Here is a 19,638-nt window from a genome sequence, read left to right as displayed (position 1 = left end):
GACAGATTCAGTCATATTGGGACTCTCCTGGCTTGATAAGTGGGGTCCCACAATCTCCTGGGATGGCAGCCATAGGAAGCTAGTCATTGGGATTGGACCATTGCCACCGGTGAGGCAGGACCTTCCCCCAGAAGTTATCACCCCAAAGGAAACGACCACGCCGGAACCTGCAGCCCTGGTCTGGGATACCCTACCTGGCAGCCAACAAGCTCCCAAGGAGTATCAAGACTTGGGGGGGGGGGGTTAGTGAAGAGGACTGCAATTTCCTCCCCCCTCATCGTTCAACCGACTGCGCAATAGTTTGTGCCAAAGGCTAAATTACCCAAGCCAAAAATGTACTCCATGACTCCAAAAGAAATGGAGGAACTGAGGAAGTACATAGATGCCAATCTGGAGCGAGGGTTCATCCAGCCCGCAAAGTCCAAAGTGGCGGCCCCGGTGCTCTTTAAAGAGAAAAAAGATGGGGGGATGAGGCTCTACATTGACTTTTGTGGAATCAATGTAGTGTGCGTGGAAAACACCTACCCCCTCCCCCTCATGAAAGACATGCTCAACCACTTGTCAAAGGGCAAGGTGTTTACCAAACTGGACTTAAGGGAAGCCTATTACCGCATAAGAATCAGGGAGGGGGATGAATGGAAAACTGTGTTCAACTGACCGCTTGGCAGTTTCCAATTTAAAGTGATGCCATTCGAACTACAAGGAGCCCTGTTGTGACCCCGGCCTCGGAGGCTGATTTATCTTCGCATGCTGAGTTGGAGGATGATATGGAGGAGGAGGAAGCTGTCACGAGCTATGTGCCGGAGGGGCCGTCTTCACTGGTGAGTCAGCAAGAACTGACAGTTGCTGACGTGCCTCTGGACCCCAGCCAAATTGAGGAGGAAACAGAGGCCGGTAATGAGGGGGAGCCCCTATTGGATGCAAGAGAGAGACGTAGGAGACGTAGAGAACAGCTATTGCCACGTCCCAAGAGTTGTGGTCAGGAGACGTAGGGCCACACCCTACAAAGTATAAAAGGGGTGTGACTGGGCTGGAAAGGCGTGGTGAACAATTTGTTGGCGTTTTGGATGCAGTGGATTTACAACTGTTAGTTTGGAGGTTTGTTTGACAAGAGTCTGCATTCCTGCATTAGCCTGCTGGCCATCTGCCAAGACCTTTGGAACATTGCCCAGTAACTATTGGACTGATATACGCTTTGGAAGAGAACTATTTATTAAAGGGCCAGCTTCAGCCTCTCTAGCCTGCGTTTGTTACTGCCGGGCTATTTGAGCCTCTGCAAGGCCACTCGTGGGAGGGGACAGAACAAGCCCTTGCGTGTTCATGTAATTCATTAATGAAGTGCTACATGAGCACCTGTATAAGGGGGGTCCTCATTTACATAGATGACATTCTCATATTTAGTGAAACCCTTGAGGAGGACGTAAAACTTGTCCGGCAAGTGCTGAAAAAACTCCTTGCCGCCAAACTTTACACGAAGCTGTCAAAGTGTGAATTCCACAAAACCTCCCTGGACTATTTGGGCTACCGAATTTCCAGCGGAGGCATAGAGATGGATCCAGGGAAAGTGAAAGCAGTTCTGGATTGGCAACCCCCACGAACCCGCAGGCAACTCCAGAGCTTCCTGGAATTCGCTAACTTCTATAGGCGATTCATCCCGGCTTTCGCAGAGGTGGCTCTACCCCTAACTGAATTTTTAAAAACGGAACCCCCGCCAACGAAGCAAAAGCCGACCCAACCAATCGTGTGGATGATGGATTGCCACAAAGCCTTTGAGAACCTAGAAAGACTGTTTGCCCAAGGGCCAATCCTACAGCACCCAGATCCGGAGCAGCAATTCATTATACAAGCTGACGCAATGTGGCAGTGGCTGCCGTGCTCCTACAAAGGAACACTAAAGGACAATTATTGCCCTGTGCATACGTGTCCAAAAAGCTCAATGACACAGACAGTGGGCCATCTGGGAAAAAGAGGGTTATGCAGTTGGATGGGCTTTACTTTCTTGGAGACATTTCCTAGAAGGGAGTAAGGTGCCTTTCGAGGTCTGGACTGATCACAAAAACCTTAAGGCCCTAAAGACCCCCAGGAAACTATCTCCCAAACAAGTTCGTTGGGCTCAATATTAAGCGCAGCCACGACTCCAAGATAGCCGGCCACTTTGGATTCCTAAAAACCCTACACCTCACTAGGAGACAATTCTGGTGGCCAAAAATGAAAGCAGAAGTGGAAGACTACATCAGGAGCTGTGCCACATGTGCAATGATGAAACCGAGACCTGGAAAACTGCCAGGACTTCTTCAACAAGTGGCAACCCCCAGCAGATCCTGGGAAGAAATCACAATGGACTTTATAGTCAAGCTCCCAGAAAGTGGGGGGAACACAGTAATTTGGACTGTTATTGATCTGTTTTCAAAGCAAGCCCATTTCACTGCTTGTTCTGGACTACCGTCCACGAAGAAACTCGCAAAACTGTTCATCAAACACATCTATCGCCTGCATGGAGCACCCCACTGCATCATCTCGGACCGAGGAGTCCAGTTTATGACAAAGTTCTGGAGAGAGTTCTTGAGGTCCATCGGGTCCACACAAGGACTTAGCTCAGCTTTTCATCTGAGTACGAATGGAGCGGCGAAATGTACGAATGCCATGGTGGAACAATTATAAGATGTTATGTGGATTACCAACAAGAGAACTGGGCAGATCTATTACCATTTGCAGAAGTGGCTTACAACAATGCAGTGCACAGTAGCACTGGACTGACCCCTTTCCAGGTCACCAGCGCATGGAGTTTGTTCCCATGCCTGAGCTACCCGGAGAGCCCCACTCATCCATGTCTTTAACAGAATGGATGGACTCATTAAAGAAGGGGTGGGAAAATACTAAGAAGGCGCTGTCAGAAGCAGCAGAGGAATATAAAAAGCAAGCAGACAAGCACTGTTCGCTCCAACCCCCCCTTCCGGGTGGGAGATAAAGTTTTCTTATCCACTAAATACATATGGTTAAGGCTGCCTAGCAAGAAGTTAGGACCAAAGTTCCTAGGTCCATTCCCTATAGTGAAAATAATCAACCCCTGACAGTTCAATTAAACCTCCCTCACATGCTAGGGAAAATACACCCTGTATTTCATTGTAGCTTGCCAGAACCATCAGATGGGTCCAACATAAGACCTCAAACCCAACCACCTCTTCCTCCTCCTATAGTAATACAAGGAGAGACCTATTATGAAGTCAAGAAAATATTAGACTCTAGGCTATATAGGAGTCAATTACAATATTTAGTACACTGGAAAGGGTACCCTTTGTCTGAAGCTACCTGGGTCAAAAGTTGGAATGTGAAAGCAGATAGACTAATCAAACAATTCCATGATAAATACCCAGACAAGCCAAAGGGTCCCCCGGGGGTGGGAGGGGTGGTTAGAGATATGATTAACCCCCCTTGTATTATTCTCTTTTCAGGACACACATCTTTTCTGAGGGGGGGCAGCCTTTCAGACATGGAAGCCATCTTTCTCCCTTTGTGCCTTCAGGCCTGCCACAAGTCCTACCATGGGAAGTTACCATGGGCCTAATTTTTAAATTTTTTAATCGTTAACTCTTAATTTTTAAATGTCCAAAACGGGTAATTCTATTTTAATTAGATATGGGCCAAATTATTTAATATTTCTTAAATTGTTTTTTAAATTTTATATCTGTGTGTTTTATTCTGGCTGTACACCGCCCTGAGTCCTTCTGGGAGAAGGGCGGTATATAAATTAAATTAATAAATAAATAAGTTGGGAGGGGGGGATAGTATAGAGTGAAGGAGACATGTAGTCAAAACAAAATTCTTTATAGAAAGTCAAGGCCAAGGTGCCCTGCAGCTGTACTGAGAAGAATGGGAAGATATCTTCTGTTCCGGACTGTACATGATTGGATGTGTGGTGGACATGTGGGTGAGGGGCAAGGTCTTGAACTTTCTTTTGGGTGTGGAAAACCCGGAAGCTCTCAGATTCGGGTTTTCCCAAATGTGCCAATATGACATCTCTAATAAAAGTTAGCTTTGAGGAATTTCAAGCCCCTCAGAGTTTGATTTCATTGGGGGTGTTACTTGGAACCCTGACACCTGATGTGTTTGTTCTCCTATGTTGTGCCATTGTTAAGGCTTCTGTCTTCCTTAATGTGTACATTGAAGTTTACAGAAAACCCACTCGCACAGATCAATATTTACATTTTGATTCCCACCACCCACTGGAGCACAAAATGGGAGTCATCAGAACCCTACCACACTGAGCTGAAGGCCTGCCTACCAGCAAAGATGGGAAAGAAAAGTAAACACATGAAGGAAGCCCTCAGGACGTGTGGCTATCCCAAGTGGGCCTTCATCAAATCTCAGAAAAGACCCTACAGGAGCCCCTCTGTAACAGACAATGACGAGAACAATAAACAAAGCAACATTGTCATTCCGTACATTGCAGGCATATCAAAAAAGCTCAGGGGGATCTTCAGCCAACATAATATACATGCACACTTCAAACCCAAAAATACACTTAAGGCAGAAGCTTGTCCACCCCAAGGATAAAACACCCAGACACAAACTGAGCAACGTGGTATATGCAATACAATGCAGTGAGCCATGTGCAGAGCTGTTCATTGGGGAAACAAAACCACTTCATAAACGCATGGCACAACGTAGGAGAACAAACACATCAGGACAAGATTCAGCAGTCCATCTGCATTCAAAAGAAAAAGGCCACTCTTTGAAGACAGTAAAGTCCACATTTTGGACAGAGAGGATAGCTGGTTTGAAAGAGGGGTCAAAGAGGCCATCTATGTCCAAATTGAACAGCCCTCTCTCAACGGGGGGAGGGATACGACATCATTTATCTCCAGTCTACAACACAGTCCTTTCAACCGTTCCAAGGACCCACACCCATTGGCACCACTCAGGTGACCCTGATGAAACAGATAAACCTCCAGGTGACCTTAACAACCCACTAAAAGAATGCAAATGACCAGCTGTCTGCAAGGAGTATAAATCCTTCCATTCCCCACCATCCAGTCAGAGCTGAAGCAGCTTCCTGGATGAGAAGCGAAACGTCTTCAAAGAAAAACCAGAAAGTCTAGTTGCCTCTTGAAAAAAGTACCTTTGGGATTTCTGCCCTTATATTTCTCCATTTAAAAAAAAAATAGTCCACACTTCCTTATTTTAGCTTGCCTTAGCAGCCGCCTTCCTTGTTGTTTAACAAGAAATCCCCAAAATGGTGCAGATCTTCAAAAAGGAATAACAGGCTGTGACTAAAGAGAGCCTCTTAGCTTAATAAAGATTAACAGTCCTTAAAAATGATTAAGAAATGAAAGGCACAATTTAACTGTCCATTTGAAAAATAAATTCCAAAATGGCTGCTTCTTCAATGAACTGATTGCAGCGCTCCCCCCCCCCCCCCCAGCTGCTGGCATGCAGGCTACTTTGAAGCACAGCTCCTGAAGCTACTTGTAGACCTTTTGCTATATCGGAGAATCTTGTGGGATGATTCTAGGACTTTTCCTAACCCAGGAGAGTCATATAAACTAAAGGAATGCTGGTTCCTTCTGTTGGTAAGTTGAAGAAGCTACATTCCAGGGAAAAACCCCTCAGGGATCCTTCCCTGGGTGTGTCGTCAGTTGGCCATCTTTTCACCGGAAGCCTTGATTACTATATTTGTTAACTGGCCCCAGTCTTACAACTCTTGGTGGTATTCAGAAGAATAAAATTAAACAAATTGTAGAATAACAGTCAATTAGAAATATTACAGACATGTATACGTAGAGAGGAATGACCATGTACCAGTCAACTGGACCAGATATGTTGCTAGAAAAGGAAGGCTTTCAGTGATCTTCCTGAAGCACATTCATTTTTTTTCCTGAGCTCAGGAGCACATTTTGTAAATGATTTTGGATATCTGATGCCAGTTTTAATAGCTGCTGAAATTAGGTCAATTGTGACTCTCATCAGTTCCTTCATTGAGAGACTTTGTAATATACACTGTGTGTTGTCTTGCTCCTTGATCTTAATTAAATGCATAGCTTTCTGCATTACCTGGTCTCTCTTTGTTATAAAAGCGGTGGAGGTGGAGGAACTGGCCGTCGCCGTGATTCTTATTACGACAGGGGATACGACAGAGGATATGACAGATATGAAGAATATGATTATCGCTACAGGTACACACTCAGATGTGGAAGTTGTGGAGAGCTTCAATACAAGCAACAAATTCTGATAAGTGGTGTTTAAAAGTTTGTGAACCCTTTTGAATGTTCAATATTTCTGCATAAATATGACCTAGACATCTGTTCTCTACACAAGTCCTAAAACTAGATAAAGAGAACCAAATTACATAACTGAGTCAAAAGTATACTTGTTCATTAATTTATTAATTAAAAGTGCCGTGGTGGCACAGTGCGGTGAATGCAGTACTGCAGGCTATTTCTGCCGGCAATTTGGCAGTTCAAATCTCACCAGGCTCAAGGTTGACTCAGCCTTCCATCGCTAAAATGAGGACCCAAATTGTTGGGGGCAATATGCTGACTCTGTAAACCGCTTAGAGAGGGCTGTAAAGCACTGTGAAGTGGTATACAAATCTAAGTGCTGTTGCTATTGCGGAAAATTATCTTAAGGTACATATTTGTGTGGCAAAAGTAGATGAATCTTTGCTTTCAATAACTGGTATGCTTCCATTGGGCAACAGTAACTGCAACTAGATGTTTCTGGTAACTGTTGATCTGTCCTGCATATCATCTTATTTAATTTTTGGTTAAATTTTTATGCTACCCATTTCCAAGGTGACTCTGGGTGGCTTACAGGTTATGAAACAAGTAAAAAATACAGAGTTAAATTATTATTAAGAACTATACTAAAACTGAACTAAGAGAGTGAAGAGCCGGACAGGATGGAGATGAGGTCTTATTACCCCATCAGCCACCTCCAGCAGTGAGCATCCCTCTTTGGGCATCCCTCAGATACCCTGATCCCATGCCATGTAGGGCTTAAAAGGTAACAACCAACACCTTAAATCAAATCCGGAAGCAAACTTCCATAGTTTGCTTCCAGATCCAAGCTCGGAAGAATTTTAGCTCATTCCTTTTACAGAACAGCTTCAACTTCAACGTTCTGATTCCTTCAACTTTACCCTGGGGTTCTTTCAGATCTCCCAGAGTATTACATGCATAGGTCTTGGTGTGATATTGGTTGGTTGGCCCCTGCTAGGGAGGGTAACAAAAGTGTTGAATTGCCTCCATTTGTACACAATTGCCCTGACAGTGCATTGGTGGAGTCCAAACTAGTTTTGTAAGCTTTTCCAGCCTAGTGAGCACCAATAACTCTGTTTCAGAGATCCTCAGAAATCTCCTTTGTTAGCGCTAGGACACACTTCCATATACCTCCCATAATCACACCTGATTATCATTCTATTGATTGAAACCCCTGATTCTAATTTCCCCTTTAAATGAACTGATAAACCCTACAAGTTCTCATACTTTTGATACACACATGTAACATTAGATCATTCTCAATTATCTGGCTTTAGGGCTTGTATAGAGAACCGATCATGTTTTAGGTCATTTTTATGCAGAAATACTGAAAATTCAGAAGGGTTCACAACTCAAGCACTGCTATATTACAGTTGCAAGAAAAAGTATGTGAACCCCTTGGGATTACGTGGAGTTTTGTATGAATTGGTCATAAAATGTGCTCTGAACTTCATCTAAGTCACAACAATAGAAAAACACAGTCTGCTTAAAATAATACTACACAAACATTAGATGTTGCCATGGTTTAATTGAACATAACATGTAAACATTCACAGTGCAGGGAGGAAAAAGTATGTGAACCTTTGGACTTAATAACTGGTTGACCCTCCTTTGGCAGCAATAACCTCAACCAAACGTTTCCTGTAGTTGCAGATCAGACCTGCACAACGATCTGGAGTAATTTTGGACCACTCCTCTTCACAAAACTGTTTCAGTGTAGCAATATTCTTGGGATGTCTGGTGTGAATCGCTCTCTTAAGGTCATGCCACAGCATTTCAATCGGGTTGAGGTCAGGACTCTGACTGGGCCACTCCAGAAGGCGTATTCTGTACTGTTGAAGCCATTTTTTTGTTGAATTACTTGTATGCTTTGGGTCATTGTCCTGTTGCATCACCCATCCTCTGCGGAGCTTCAGTTGGCGGACAGATGGTCGTACGTTTTCCTGCAAAATGTCTTGATAAACTCTGGAATTCATTTTCCCATCAATGACAACAATCCGTCCAGGCCCTGAGGCAGCAAAGCAGCCCCAAACCATGATGCTCCCTCCGCCATGTTTTACAGTGGGGAATGAGGTTTTGATGTTGGTGTGCTGTGCCTTTTTTTCTCCACACATAGTGTTGTGTGTTCTTCCCAAACAACTCAATTTTGGTTTCATCTGTCCACAGTATATTTTGCCAGTAGTGCTGTGGAACATCCAGGTGCTCTTTTGCAAACTTCAAACGTGCTGCAATATTTTTTTGGGACAGCAATGGCTTCCTCCGTGGTGTCCTCCCATGTACTCCATTCTTGTTTAATGTTTTCCTTATTGTAGATGTGTCAACAAAAATGTTAGCATGTGCCAGAGATTTCTGTAGGTCTTTAGCTGACACTCTAGGATTCTTCTTTACCTCATGAAGCATTCTGCGCTGTGCTCTTGCAGTCATTTTTACAGGATGACCACGCCTAGGGAGAGTAGCAACAGTGCTAAACTTTCTCCATTTGTAGACAGTCTGTCTTACTGTGGACACATGAACATCAAGGCTTTTGGAGATACTTTTGTAACCCTTTCCAGCTTCATGCAAGTCAACAATTCTTTTTTTTTTTTTATTGAAAAAGTTTTACAATTACATTTTCTCCCCAACCCTCCCTAACCCCCCTAACCCTCCCTAACCCCCCCTAGCCCTCCCCTCCCCCCCGGACTTCCTCAAAATATAATCCAAATCAAAATCCCCTTTTTATAAAACTTGAACCCCTCCACCCCCTGTATATTTTTCACATCTTCACAAAATTCAATTATTCTATCCCTGTATAATACTTTCAGTTAAAAGCTATCTGGTATTTCCTAGTTTGATATTTATTCTGCACATAATCTATCCACTTTTTCCACTCCCATACATAAGTCTCTTGTGAGCGATCTTTTAAATATGCTGAAATCTTCGCCATCTCTGCAAAACTGGCCATCTTCAAAGTCCATTCTTCAATAGTAGGCATAGCATCATTTTTCCAATATTGACCTATCAGTAATCTCGCTGCTGTTATCATGTACAATATCAACTTTGTTTCACCCAATGTAAAACCCTTAACTATACCCAATAAAAACAATTGTGGAGAGAACTGAATTTTTTTCTTCAAAACATTTTGCATGACCCACCAAATTTTTATCCAAAAAGCCTTCACTTTCTTACAAGTCCACCACATATGATAATATGTGGCATCTAGGCAATCACATCTCCAGCATTTTGGTTGAACATTAGGATACATACACGATAACTTCTTAGGATCTAAATGCCACCTATAAAACATTTTATAAAGATTTTCCCTCAAATTCTGCGATTGTGTAAATTTAACATTCTGAACCCATATTTTTTCCCATGTTTCCAACATCACTGGTTCTGCAAAATTTTGTGCCCACTTTATCATACAATCTTTAACCAGTTCAGTTTCTGAGTCCCTTTCTAGCAAAACATTATAAAGCCTTTTAATATGCATTGGACCTTTCTCTTTTATATGTCTAACCAATTCTTCTTCATACATCATTATACCAGTTTTTTGGTCCTCTTTCCATCTCAGTTGAAGTTGATTATACTGTAACCAAGTTAAATTAATCCCTTCTTCCAACAGCGTTTCTAATGTCTTCAGTTGCCATCTGCCCGCATCTGTAAAAAGAACTTCTTTATATAAAACCCCCCCGAGTGACATTATATTTGTATTCCACAAGATATGACCAAGATCCAGCGATAGCGGTATTTTATAATCCCATTTGAATCGGTGCTTCTTCCAAACTCTCATCAAGGAATTTCTGAGTATGTGGCTTTTAAATACTTTATCCACTTTATTCTCATAAAATAAGTATGCATGCCAACCAAATTCAAGATCATAACTTTCTATATTCAATATTCCAGTCTTTTTCCTTCCAAACTTGCTTGCGTCAAGGCTGCTGCTTCATAATATAATTGTAGGTTTGGAAGTTTAAGGCCTCCCCTTTCTGGGACATCTTGCATAATTTTCAGCTTAACTCTCGGTTTTTTCTCATTCCATACAAACTTATTCACTCCACTTTGCCATTCTCTCAGTTGTTTATCACTTTTAAGCACCGGAATTATTTGAAACAAAAAAAGAAATCTTGGCAAAACGTTCATCTTAACTGCTGCTATTCTTCCAAGTAAAGACAGCTGCAGTTTTTTCCAAGTCTCCATGTCTTTTTGTACCTCTCGCCACAACACCTCATAATTATTTTGAAACAGTTTCATATTTGATTCTGCAACCTGAACTCCTAGATATTTAACCTTTGGTACTATCTCAAAACCTGCCTTGCTTTCAAGTTCCTGTTTTCGATCTTGTGTCATATTTTTAACTATCATCTTGGTTTTTTTCTGGTTCAATCTAAATCCTGATACTATACCATATTGTTCTATAATGTCTTTCATCTGGATTATTGATTCCATCGGCTGTGTTAGGGTAACAACCAGATCATCTGCAAATGCCCTTATTCTGTAATCCTCTTGCCGTATCACTATTCCTTTCAAGGTACTCGAGTCCCGTATTATATTCAACAAGACTTCTAATGTTAAAATGAATAACAATGGAGATAACGGACAACCTTGTCTTGTTCCTTTTTCAATATTAAAGTCTGTTGTCAAACTTCCATTAATAATAATCTGTGCCTTTTGTTCTTGATAAATTGCTGAAACCGCCTGTATAAATTGATCCCCAAAGTCCATCTTTTTTAATGTCTTTAATAGAAAGTTCCAATCCACTCTATCAAAGGCCTTCTCCGCATCCAAGAAAACCAGCACTGCAGGGATCTGTTTATTCTTCTCAAGATATTCCAGTAGATCTATAACTTGCCTGCAAGTCAACAATTCTTGATCGTAGGTCTTCTGAGAGATCTTTTCTGCGAGGCATGGTTCACATCAGACAGTGCTTCTTGAAACCAGTAAACCCAAAACAGGTGTGTGTTTTTAAAGGGCAGGACAGCTGTCAGCAACGCATCCAATATCATCACACTGATTGGAGTCAAGGTTGGCTCACTCCTGGTTCCAATTAGCTCTTGGAGAAGTCATTAGGCTAGGGGCTCACATACTTTTTCCTCCCTGCACTGTGAATGTTTACATGTTATGTTCAATTAAACCATGGCAACATCTAATGTTTGTGTAGTATTATTTTAAGCAGACTGTGTTTTTCTATTGTTGTGACTTAGATGAAGTTCAGAGCACATTTTATGACCAATTCATGCAAAACTCCACGTAATCCCAAGGGGTTCACATACTTGTTCTTGCAACTGTATATGGGTTTAAGGTATTACTTTTCAATGGCATGTTCATATAACTAATTACGTTTTGCTTATTTATTTAGGGTATTTATAGCAGGGATGGGCAATCCATGAGCCACATGTGCATCCTAGTTTCCCATTTGTGTACACCAGACTGACCTGAGAGTTCAGTACTAAATGTGGGAGAAAAATGATCAATTATCAGCACTGCAACATTAAAATGCAGGATAATAGTGTATAGCCTATGTAAGCAAAATCCCACATGTAAATTTCTCTCAAAATGTGTGAAAAATATGCCAAAAATGTTCAGACCTACTGCTTTAAGGACATTACCAGAAGGTCTTTTGCAGCATCTGGAAAACTAAGCTACTGCTCATATATAACCAGGTTTTACATTTGTATTATATTTGAAGCAGATACAGTAATCCTCGATTTATAAAAGTTCATTTAGTGACCACTTGCGCTGAAAAAGTGACTGATGACCGTTTTTCACACTTATGACCGTTGCAGCATCCCCATGGTCACGTCATCAAAATTCAGAAAATTCAGGAGCTCCATTTTCGCTGGCAGAGGGCTGCTGGAGGCTGTCGCAGCTGAAAACGGAGCTCGGGAGCCCATTTTCGCTGGCAGAGCACTCGGGCTGACACGAGTGACATCGAGATGGCCATGCCTACCCTGGCCGCACCCACCCTGGCCCCTCGAAGTCAAACACAACCCTGATGCAGCCCTCAATGAAATCGAGTTTGACACCCCTGATGTATTGAATATTTTTAAGATACTTGGTATACCACAATAAAAGAAGTCATATAAAATAGCTCGGGGGGAAAGGGTAAGGTGACCTTGTCTATTTCCAACAAAATAGGAAAAAGAAGCACATCCCCCCCCCCACTGTTTAAAGTTTTCTATGGGTGCCATGCCCCTGATTCTGCTTGGCACAAAAAGGAAAAGAAAAAAGAAAAAGCAGGATCATAGGAGAGGATTATTGTACAATTCCATATAAAGGTTTCATTGGAGCTCTACAAAAATAGTTAATACTAGTTCATTGTAATATTTTTCTGTCAGTGTAATTGCATCACTCTAAAATCAGAGGAAAGGTATATAGTATTGTATAGGAAATAATAATGAAGTAGGAGTGGAAGACAATTGGTTTAGGAAGAAAATGTCTTAGAGAGTGCTTGGATGGCAAATAAGCCAATTTGGAACTTAACTTTTGCACAAAAAGATAGTGCCATGGTAAGCTACAAGTTAGGATGTTATTTAAAAATAAAATATGGATTTGTGCTAAGCAGATGATACATGTAGAGTGCTGTCACACAAACCAATACAGGAAGTCCTCACTACCAACCGCAGTTGGGACCGGCAATTCCATCCCTGAGTAACATGGTTGTTAAATTAAAAACATTACATGACCACACCAGACTGACTTCAGTTCCACTGTGGTCATTAAGCAAATCACAAATGATTAAACCCAACATTACATGACCACAACTTCCTGCTGCCTTCCCCATTGTCCTTGCTTGTCAGAAATTAACTAAAGGTCACAAATGTCAATGTGATCCTGGGATACTGAAGCCTTCATAAATGTCTGCCAGTTGCAAATTTCCCAAATTGCAGTCATGTGACCACTAGGACACCGCATTTAAATAGTCATTGAATGAGGCAGTAAGTGAGGACTACCTTTATATGTATGTGTACATATAACTCTGTTCTTCCACATTGTAAGCCCTAAAGTCAATGAATACCATCAATCCTCATTAAAGTACAGTGGTTATAAAAATTCTACACAGCCCTGTTAAAATGCCAGGTTTTTGAGTTGTAAAAAAATCAGACCGAGATGTAAAAAAATCAGACCAAGATAAATCAGTTCAGAATTTTTTCTGCTTTACAAATTAAATTGAAAAACAAACTGAAATCTTTTAGTGGGAAAAAATAAAAATAAAAAACATTACACTAACATAGTTGCATAATTGTCCACTCCCTCTTATAAGTAGGGATGTGGCTGTGTTCAGAATTAACCAATCACATTCAAACTGATGGTAAATAGTACACACCTGCCATCAATTAAAGCAACTCTGATCAAGTCCCTATAAAGTTCAACTGTTCTAGTAGGACTTTTCTGACATTTACTCAGTTGCCTCTTACAGCAAAAGCCAGGGTGTGCAAAGAGCTTACAAGGCATCAGAGGGATCTCATTGTTGAAAGGTATCAGTCAGGAGAAGGGTACAAAACAAAGCATTGGCTATACCATGGAACACAGGGAAGACAGTCCTCAACAAAACTGGTCCAATGGGCTGCCAAGAGACCTACAGCAACATGAAAGTAGCTTCAGGAATTTTTGGCAAGTACTGGTTGTGTACTATCATGTGACAGCAATCTCCTGTATTCTTCATATGTCTGGGCTGTGGGGTAGGGTAGCAAGATGGAAGCTTTTTCTTACAAAGAAAAACATTCAAGCCTGGCTACATTTTGCAAAACCCCTACATCAAGTCTTGACAAAAACTATGGTAGCAGTCTTCCAATATTTGAGAGGCTGTCTCAGAGAAGAGTGGGACAACCTATTCTCCAAAGCACCTGAGGGGAAAACATGAAGTAAGGGATGGAAACCTATCAAACAGAGATCCAACCTAGAACTAAGAAGAAATTTCCTGACAGTGAGAACAATTACTGTATTACTGTACTACTGTAATGCTCTCTACCTGGGGCTGCCCTTGACCACTCGGAGGCTTCAGCTGGTGCAGAATGCGGCCGCGCGGGTTGTGATGGGAGGGTCCCGATACTCCCATGTTACACCTCTGCTGCGCGACTTGCATTGGTTACCGGTTGCCCTCCGGGTGAGATTCAAGGTGCTGGTGATGACCTATAAAGCCCTACATGGCTTAGGCCCAGGATACTTGTCGGACCATCTGCAGCCAGCAATGGCTTCCCATCGCCCGGTGCGTTCTCACAGGGAGGGCCTTCTCCGGGTGCCGTCGGCTGGTGGCCCCCAGGGGTAGAGCTTTCTCTGTGGGCGCGCCCACTCTTTGGAATCAACTCCCCCTGGGGCTTCGGTTGGCTCATGACCTTCGCACCTTCCGCCGTGAATTAAAAACATGGCTGTTCACATCGCCCAGCCTGGACTGAGGAGATTTTTGATCATTTTAGTGGGTTTTAATATATGTTTAAATTATATATTTATACATTTATGTATTTTATGTATGCATATTTATATATTTTATGTTTTATTGGGGTGGTTTTATTTGTTGTGAGCCGCCCTGAGTCCTACGGAGATAGGGCGGCATACAAATTATATTAAATTAATTAATTAATTAATCAGTGGAATGGCTTGCCTTCAGAAGTTGTGGCTGTTCCAGCACTGGAGGTTTTTAAGAAGAGATTGGACAACCATTTCTCTGAAATGCTATAAGGTTTCCTGCTTGAGCAGGGGGTTGGACTAGAAGATCTCCAAGGTCCCTTCCAATTCTGTATAATAAAGGCAGAAAAAATTCTGAAGTTATTTATCTTGGTCTGATTTTTTTACATCACAAAAACCTGGCATTTTTACAGGGGTGTGCAGACTTCTTATAATTATATCCACTGTATATACAGTAGTGGCCAAAATTGTGGAAAGCTTTTGGGAAAAGTGTATTTTCTAAAACTAGCTAATAACACTTTTCTTTGGAGTAGTACCATAAAATTATATATCAATGGAAAGATAATTTAATCAAGAATGTATGCAATAACTTTTATGAAGGATTTGCTATTAGCAGTTACAGTATAAAGAAGATATACAAAAATTATCACGTCAAAGAATGGATTTTATTGAGAAACACGAGAATATTGACTCTGGAAGAACATGATTTGCAATTAGGTTAGCACACTTTTCTTTGGTACGGGAAAAATAGGATACATGGGTATTTTCAGAGACATTATGTAAGGAATGGTTTGCTAACAACATGGGAGAGAGTGAAAGAAAAACACATGAAGATACCAATGTGGCTTCCAACAATAGAAGCTTTGACGCATCCAAATATGATTAACATGAAAAAAATTGTGAGATACAAGGATATCTTAACAGAGAAGGGAGAACTAAAAGAGAAACAAGAACTAGAAAAGCAAGGGATTGAGACATTGGTATACACGAGTGCAAATACAATCAAGATATGATAAAGATTTGAAACAGTATGGTTTTAACCTGGGAAAATCAGAATTGGACGAGATTGGGACAGATGAAAAAATGATTAAGACATTGTATAATTATTTATTGCAAATCAGATTAGAAGATGAAGTAAAAGACTGATAATGGGAAAAAACCTTGGTTACATGATAGAATTAGAGAAATGGCAACAACTATGGGAAAGAAATTACAAATTAACAATGGCAATTGCATATAAAGAAAGCCTATATAAAATGTTTTATAGATGGCATATGTCACCAGAAAGATTAGCAAAAATGTTTAAGGATAAATCAGCTAAATGTTGGAAATGTTTTCAATTGCTGGGATCATATCATATATGTGGTGGTCATGTATGGAAGCAAAAAACTATTGGGTTAGAATACAGGCATGGTTAGAGGAAATGTTACGGCAGTGCATAGAATTAAAACCAGAGGTATTTCTATTGGGTATATTACCGGAGAAATATAGCAAAGAAGATACTTATTTGATTATTCATATAACAGCGGCAAGAATTGTATTTGCACAAAAGTGGAAGGCAAAAAAAATCCCGTCAGAAGGAGAGGTAATAAAGAAGATTTTAGAATGTGCAGAAATGAACAGGTTAACATTAAGAATAAAAGATAAAGAGGAATCGGTGTATTTCAAGACATGGGGACGATTTTATGCATGGCTAGAAAAGAAATGAATAAAAGATTATAGATCAATAAATTAGATAAGGTATAAGTAAATGAGAGAGAAGACAAAAAAGAAATAGAAACCCAGATGACACCTGTGTAAATGGAAAAGGGGGAAGGGAGCGAGGAAAAAATGTTATTATATAAATGTACATTTATGATATGTGTGAAACCAGTAAAATAGAAAAGAAACTGAAAAGAAAGTAAATATAAATAGAAAATCGGGGTTGCTCGGATACCATATTGGAAAATATTGAAAATGAATACAACAATGGAGAGAGAATGGAAAGAGGAGTAGAGGGATAGATAGGAGGGGAGAAGAGAGGAAGGAGAGAGGAACAGAAGAAAGGGAAAAGGAGAGGAAGAAAGGGGAAATGAGAGTAGGAGAGAAGGTTAGAAGGGAGGAAGAAGGGAGGTGGGGAAAGGAAGGGGAAGGAGGAGGGGAAGGAGCGAAGGAAAGAAAGAGGATAGAAGAATGAAGGGACGGGAAAGAGGAGAATGAGAAGAAGGATTGTTGTAAAATAAGGAAGATGGAATGGTAGAAGAGCAACCCTGAGCATATTTAAATAGTTTAGGATGAAGAATGAACTAATATGAAAGTCAAAAGAGAATATGTATGATCAACAATAGATAAGAGACTACATTTAAGACATGTTTATGAGAAATAAAAATAAAAAACTTTTTCAAAAAAAATCACGTCAGTTAATACTTAGTTGGGTAACCTTTAGCATGAATTACGGCCTTACAACATCTTCACATGGAGTGAACCAAGCCTTTTAGTTCTGCAGCTGTTATAATGTGAAACCAAGATTGAATGATTGCTTCTATTAACTGGGTTTTATTGCTGGGTCACTTCTGACTAACAAGTTTCTTTAGTCGGCTCCATAGATTTTCAATTGGGTTAAGGTCTGGGCTATTCCCAGGCCATTCCAGCAGTGGAATACGATTATCTTGAAACTCCAAAAATGGTGTTATTAGCCATCAAACCTCAAAAATACACTTTTCCCAAAAGGTTTCCACAATTTTGGCCACTACTGTATCTGAACTGTTAAATTGTATGATCATGGGAATGAACCACTGTCAACAGAAATATTTTGCATTTTCTTCAAAGGAGGCGCTCACCTTCACCATACTATAGTCGTTACAGATCAAGATCAAGATCTCGTTCCTACAGTCCAAGTAAGCATAATTATATTATACAGAGTAAATATGCATACTCTTAGTATAGTGAGATATGGAATGGCAATACAATATTCTATGCTGGAAGGAGGGAGAACTAAATGTAGAAGCTGATGCAGAGGTATGAATTTATAGTTACAGTATTCTTTTTTCTTTCAGGGCGTTATTGAAGAAGAAAAGCCAGTTACAGAGCAAATACCATTTTTAAACAGCATGTTCCAATCCTAGTTTTTCCTGTAGGGCCCCTACAGTTATCTAATACCCAATTAAAATATCCCCAGGTTCATTTAGATGTATTTTCTTTTGAAATACCCATTTTCATCTCTTCTTACTGTAATATTCCAAATGTAATAGTTGTAGTTTTATGTACTTAAATATCTATAAGCAAAAATTAATGGGAATCCCAGAGTGGTAAAAGATTTTGTAATTCATGTTTTTGTTCATTTTTTTAAACAAGTGGATTTTTGTTGAACCTCATGAATGAAGAGATCTGGTATGTGTCAATGCTTGCATGTTGTATTTTCAGTAGAAAGCTACTATTTTAATAACCTCTCATCTTTCTGGTTTTTAAAAAAACCTGTTGTCCTGTTTGTTCAGTTACAGCACAATTTGGTATGTAATCTTAAAACCAGAATTTTTCTAGATTTTCAGTTTAATTAAAACAATATTAGATTGGAAGGGAAAAAAACCCTTTGGAGGAAAAAAACCCCTTATACCCTACATACACTGTTCAGTGGCGCATAATAAAATAAACTCAGTGCTGCTCAGAGGAATTTGCTTTAAACACTAAGCTGACCTGCAAAGAATTCCTCCTATTTTTACTACCCCATAATCAGGACAAGCCTAACTGACTAGTTATAAGAAATATTTGGTCTGTTCAGACAAATCTATATAATATAGAAATTAAGATGGAGCAGGTTCTATTTAGTAGTATAATCAGAAATTCTTATTCTCATTCTCAAAATAAATTTAAATTGTACAAATACAGCTGTTCAGAATTTATTATTTATCATTTGTTAGAGTTCTTGAATTTGGGGCTGGGAATTTAATGCAAAGTAACAATACAACAAGGAATTAAACGTGTTGATGTGCTGAGGGCAAACTGCTTGTGTCTTATCATTGAACTCTATTCCATGGAAAGATCACTTGAATTAACATTCTGAACTGAAAAATAGTACAAAAACTGAGATCTTAAAATTCAGTGTGTAAAAGTGAATTTAAGAATATGATTATCACTTCTCTATATTATTAAATGTTGGATTCTACATGCAAATATGCTAAGAGGAAAAAAAATAGGCCAAGGAAAACAAGACAAGTAGGGGTCCTCTAACTGGAAGAAAGGCCGTACATATGGCAGTGATTTTGTAAGGTCAAAGGCTGTATCTAATCCCAGTAGAATCAGCATGAATTGAATAGCTGGTGGCAGGCCTTAGTAGTAGGTAATATTCAGGTATAAGACATTGCCTGAAACTGGACACTAGGCTGAAGGAAAACAAGAATTATATTCTGCAGGGGATGAGAACACAATACCTACCCTTATGGAAAATTAGAGGTTTAAATCCAGTCTATTCTTTTTCCTAATTTTTCATTTCTGGAAATAAACTCTGTGATACAGCTGTAATGAATGCTCTGCCATATCGTAATGCCACATACTTTCCTGACAGTTAGAACAATTAATCAGAGGAACAACTTGCCTCCAGAAGTTGCAGGCGCTCCAACACTGGAAGTTTTTAAGAAGAGATTGGACAGCCATTTGTCTGAAATGGTATAGGGTTTCCTGCTTGAACATGGGGTTGGACTAGAAGACCGCCAAGGTCCCTTCCAACTCTGTTCTGATAAACGTGCTGTAGAATTTAGGGTTGAACTGTGGAGTCATTGATACTCTCTGATCTTGGTTGTTTCCTTGCAGGAGTTTCATAGATCATCAGTGTAGGGTTTGCTCCCTGTTTATATGCAGTAGCTTGCCCTAGTTGTTGGGAAGCACCCAGCCAGGCAGGAAGGAGGGATCAAGAGTGGAGTGACCCTGGAGTCACTGCACAACCACAAAAGAGCTAGGGCAGACCCTAGATAGGTTCCTTGGAGCCTTATCTGATTGTTCCCAGGAGTAGGCTGGCAGACCAGGG

General features: G+C 40.4%; 1 protein-coding gene across 3 annotated transcripts in view; it reads left to right on the top strand.

Moving 5' to 3' along the window:
* The window catches only part of TRA2A (transformer 2 alpha homolog), an 83,182-nt gene extending 64,605 nt beyond the window's left edge, over window positions 1-18,577 (top strand). For 2 of the 3 annotated variants that reach the window (XM_070944444.1, XM_070944443.1), the window contains exons 6-8: window positions 6,075-6,173; window positions 17,448-17,515; window positions 17,675-18,577. In XM_070944444.1, the coding sequence (XP_070800545.1) occupies window positions 6,075-6,173; window positions 17,448-17,515; window positions 17,675-17,685 (178 nt within the window). In that variant the 3' untranslated portion in view covers window positions 17,686-18,577. The remainder of the gene's footprint in view (window positions 1-6,074; window positions 6,174-17,447; window positions 17,516-17,674) is intronic. The other variant, XM_070944445.1, reaches the window with a different exon arrangement.
* Window positions 18,578-19,638: the final 1,061 nt, after the last annotated feature.

This window comes from Pituophis catenifer, unplaced genomic scaffold (genome assembly GCF_029215685.1).
Source record: "Pituophis catenifer annectens isolate HBS135680 unplaced genomic scaffold, rPitCat1.0.hap2 SCAF_5, whole genome shotgun sequence".
NCBI lineage: Eukaryota > Metazoa > Chordata > Lepidosauria > Squamata > Colubridae > Pituophis > Pituophis catenifer.
This window is presented reverse-complemented; position numbering and strand designations above follow the sequence as displayed.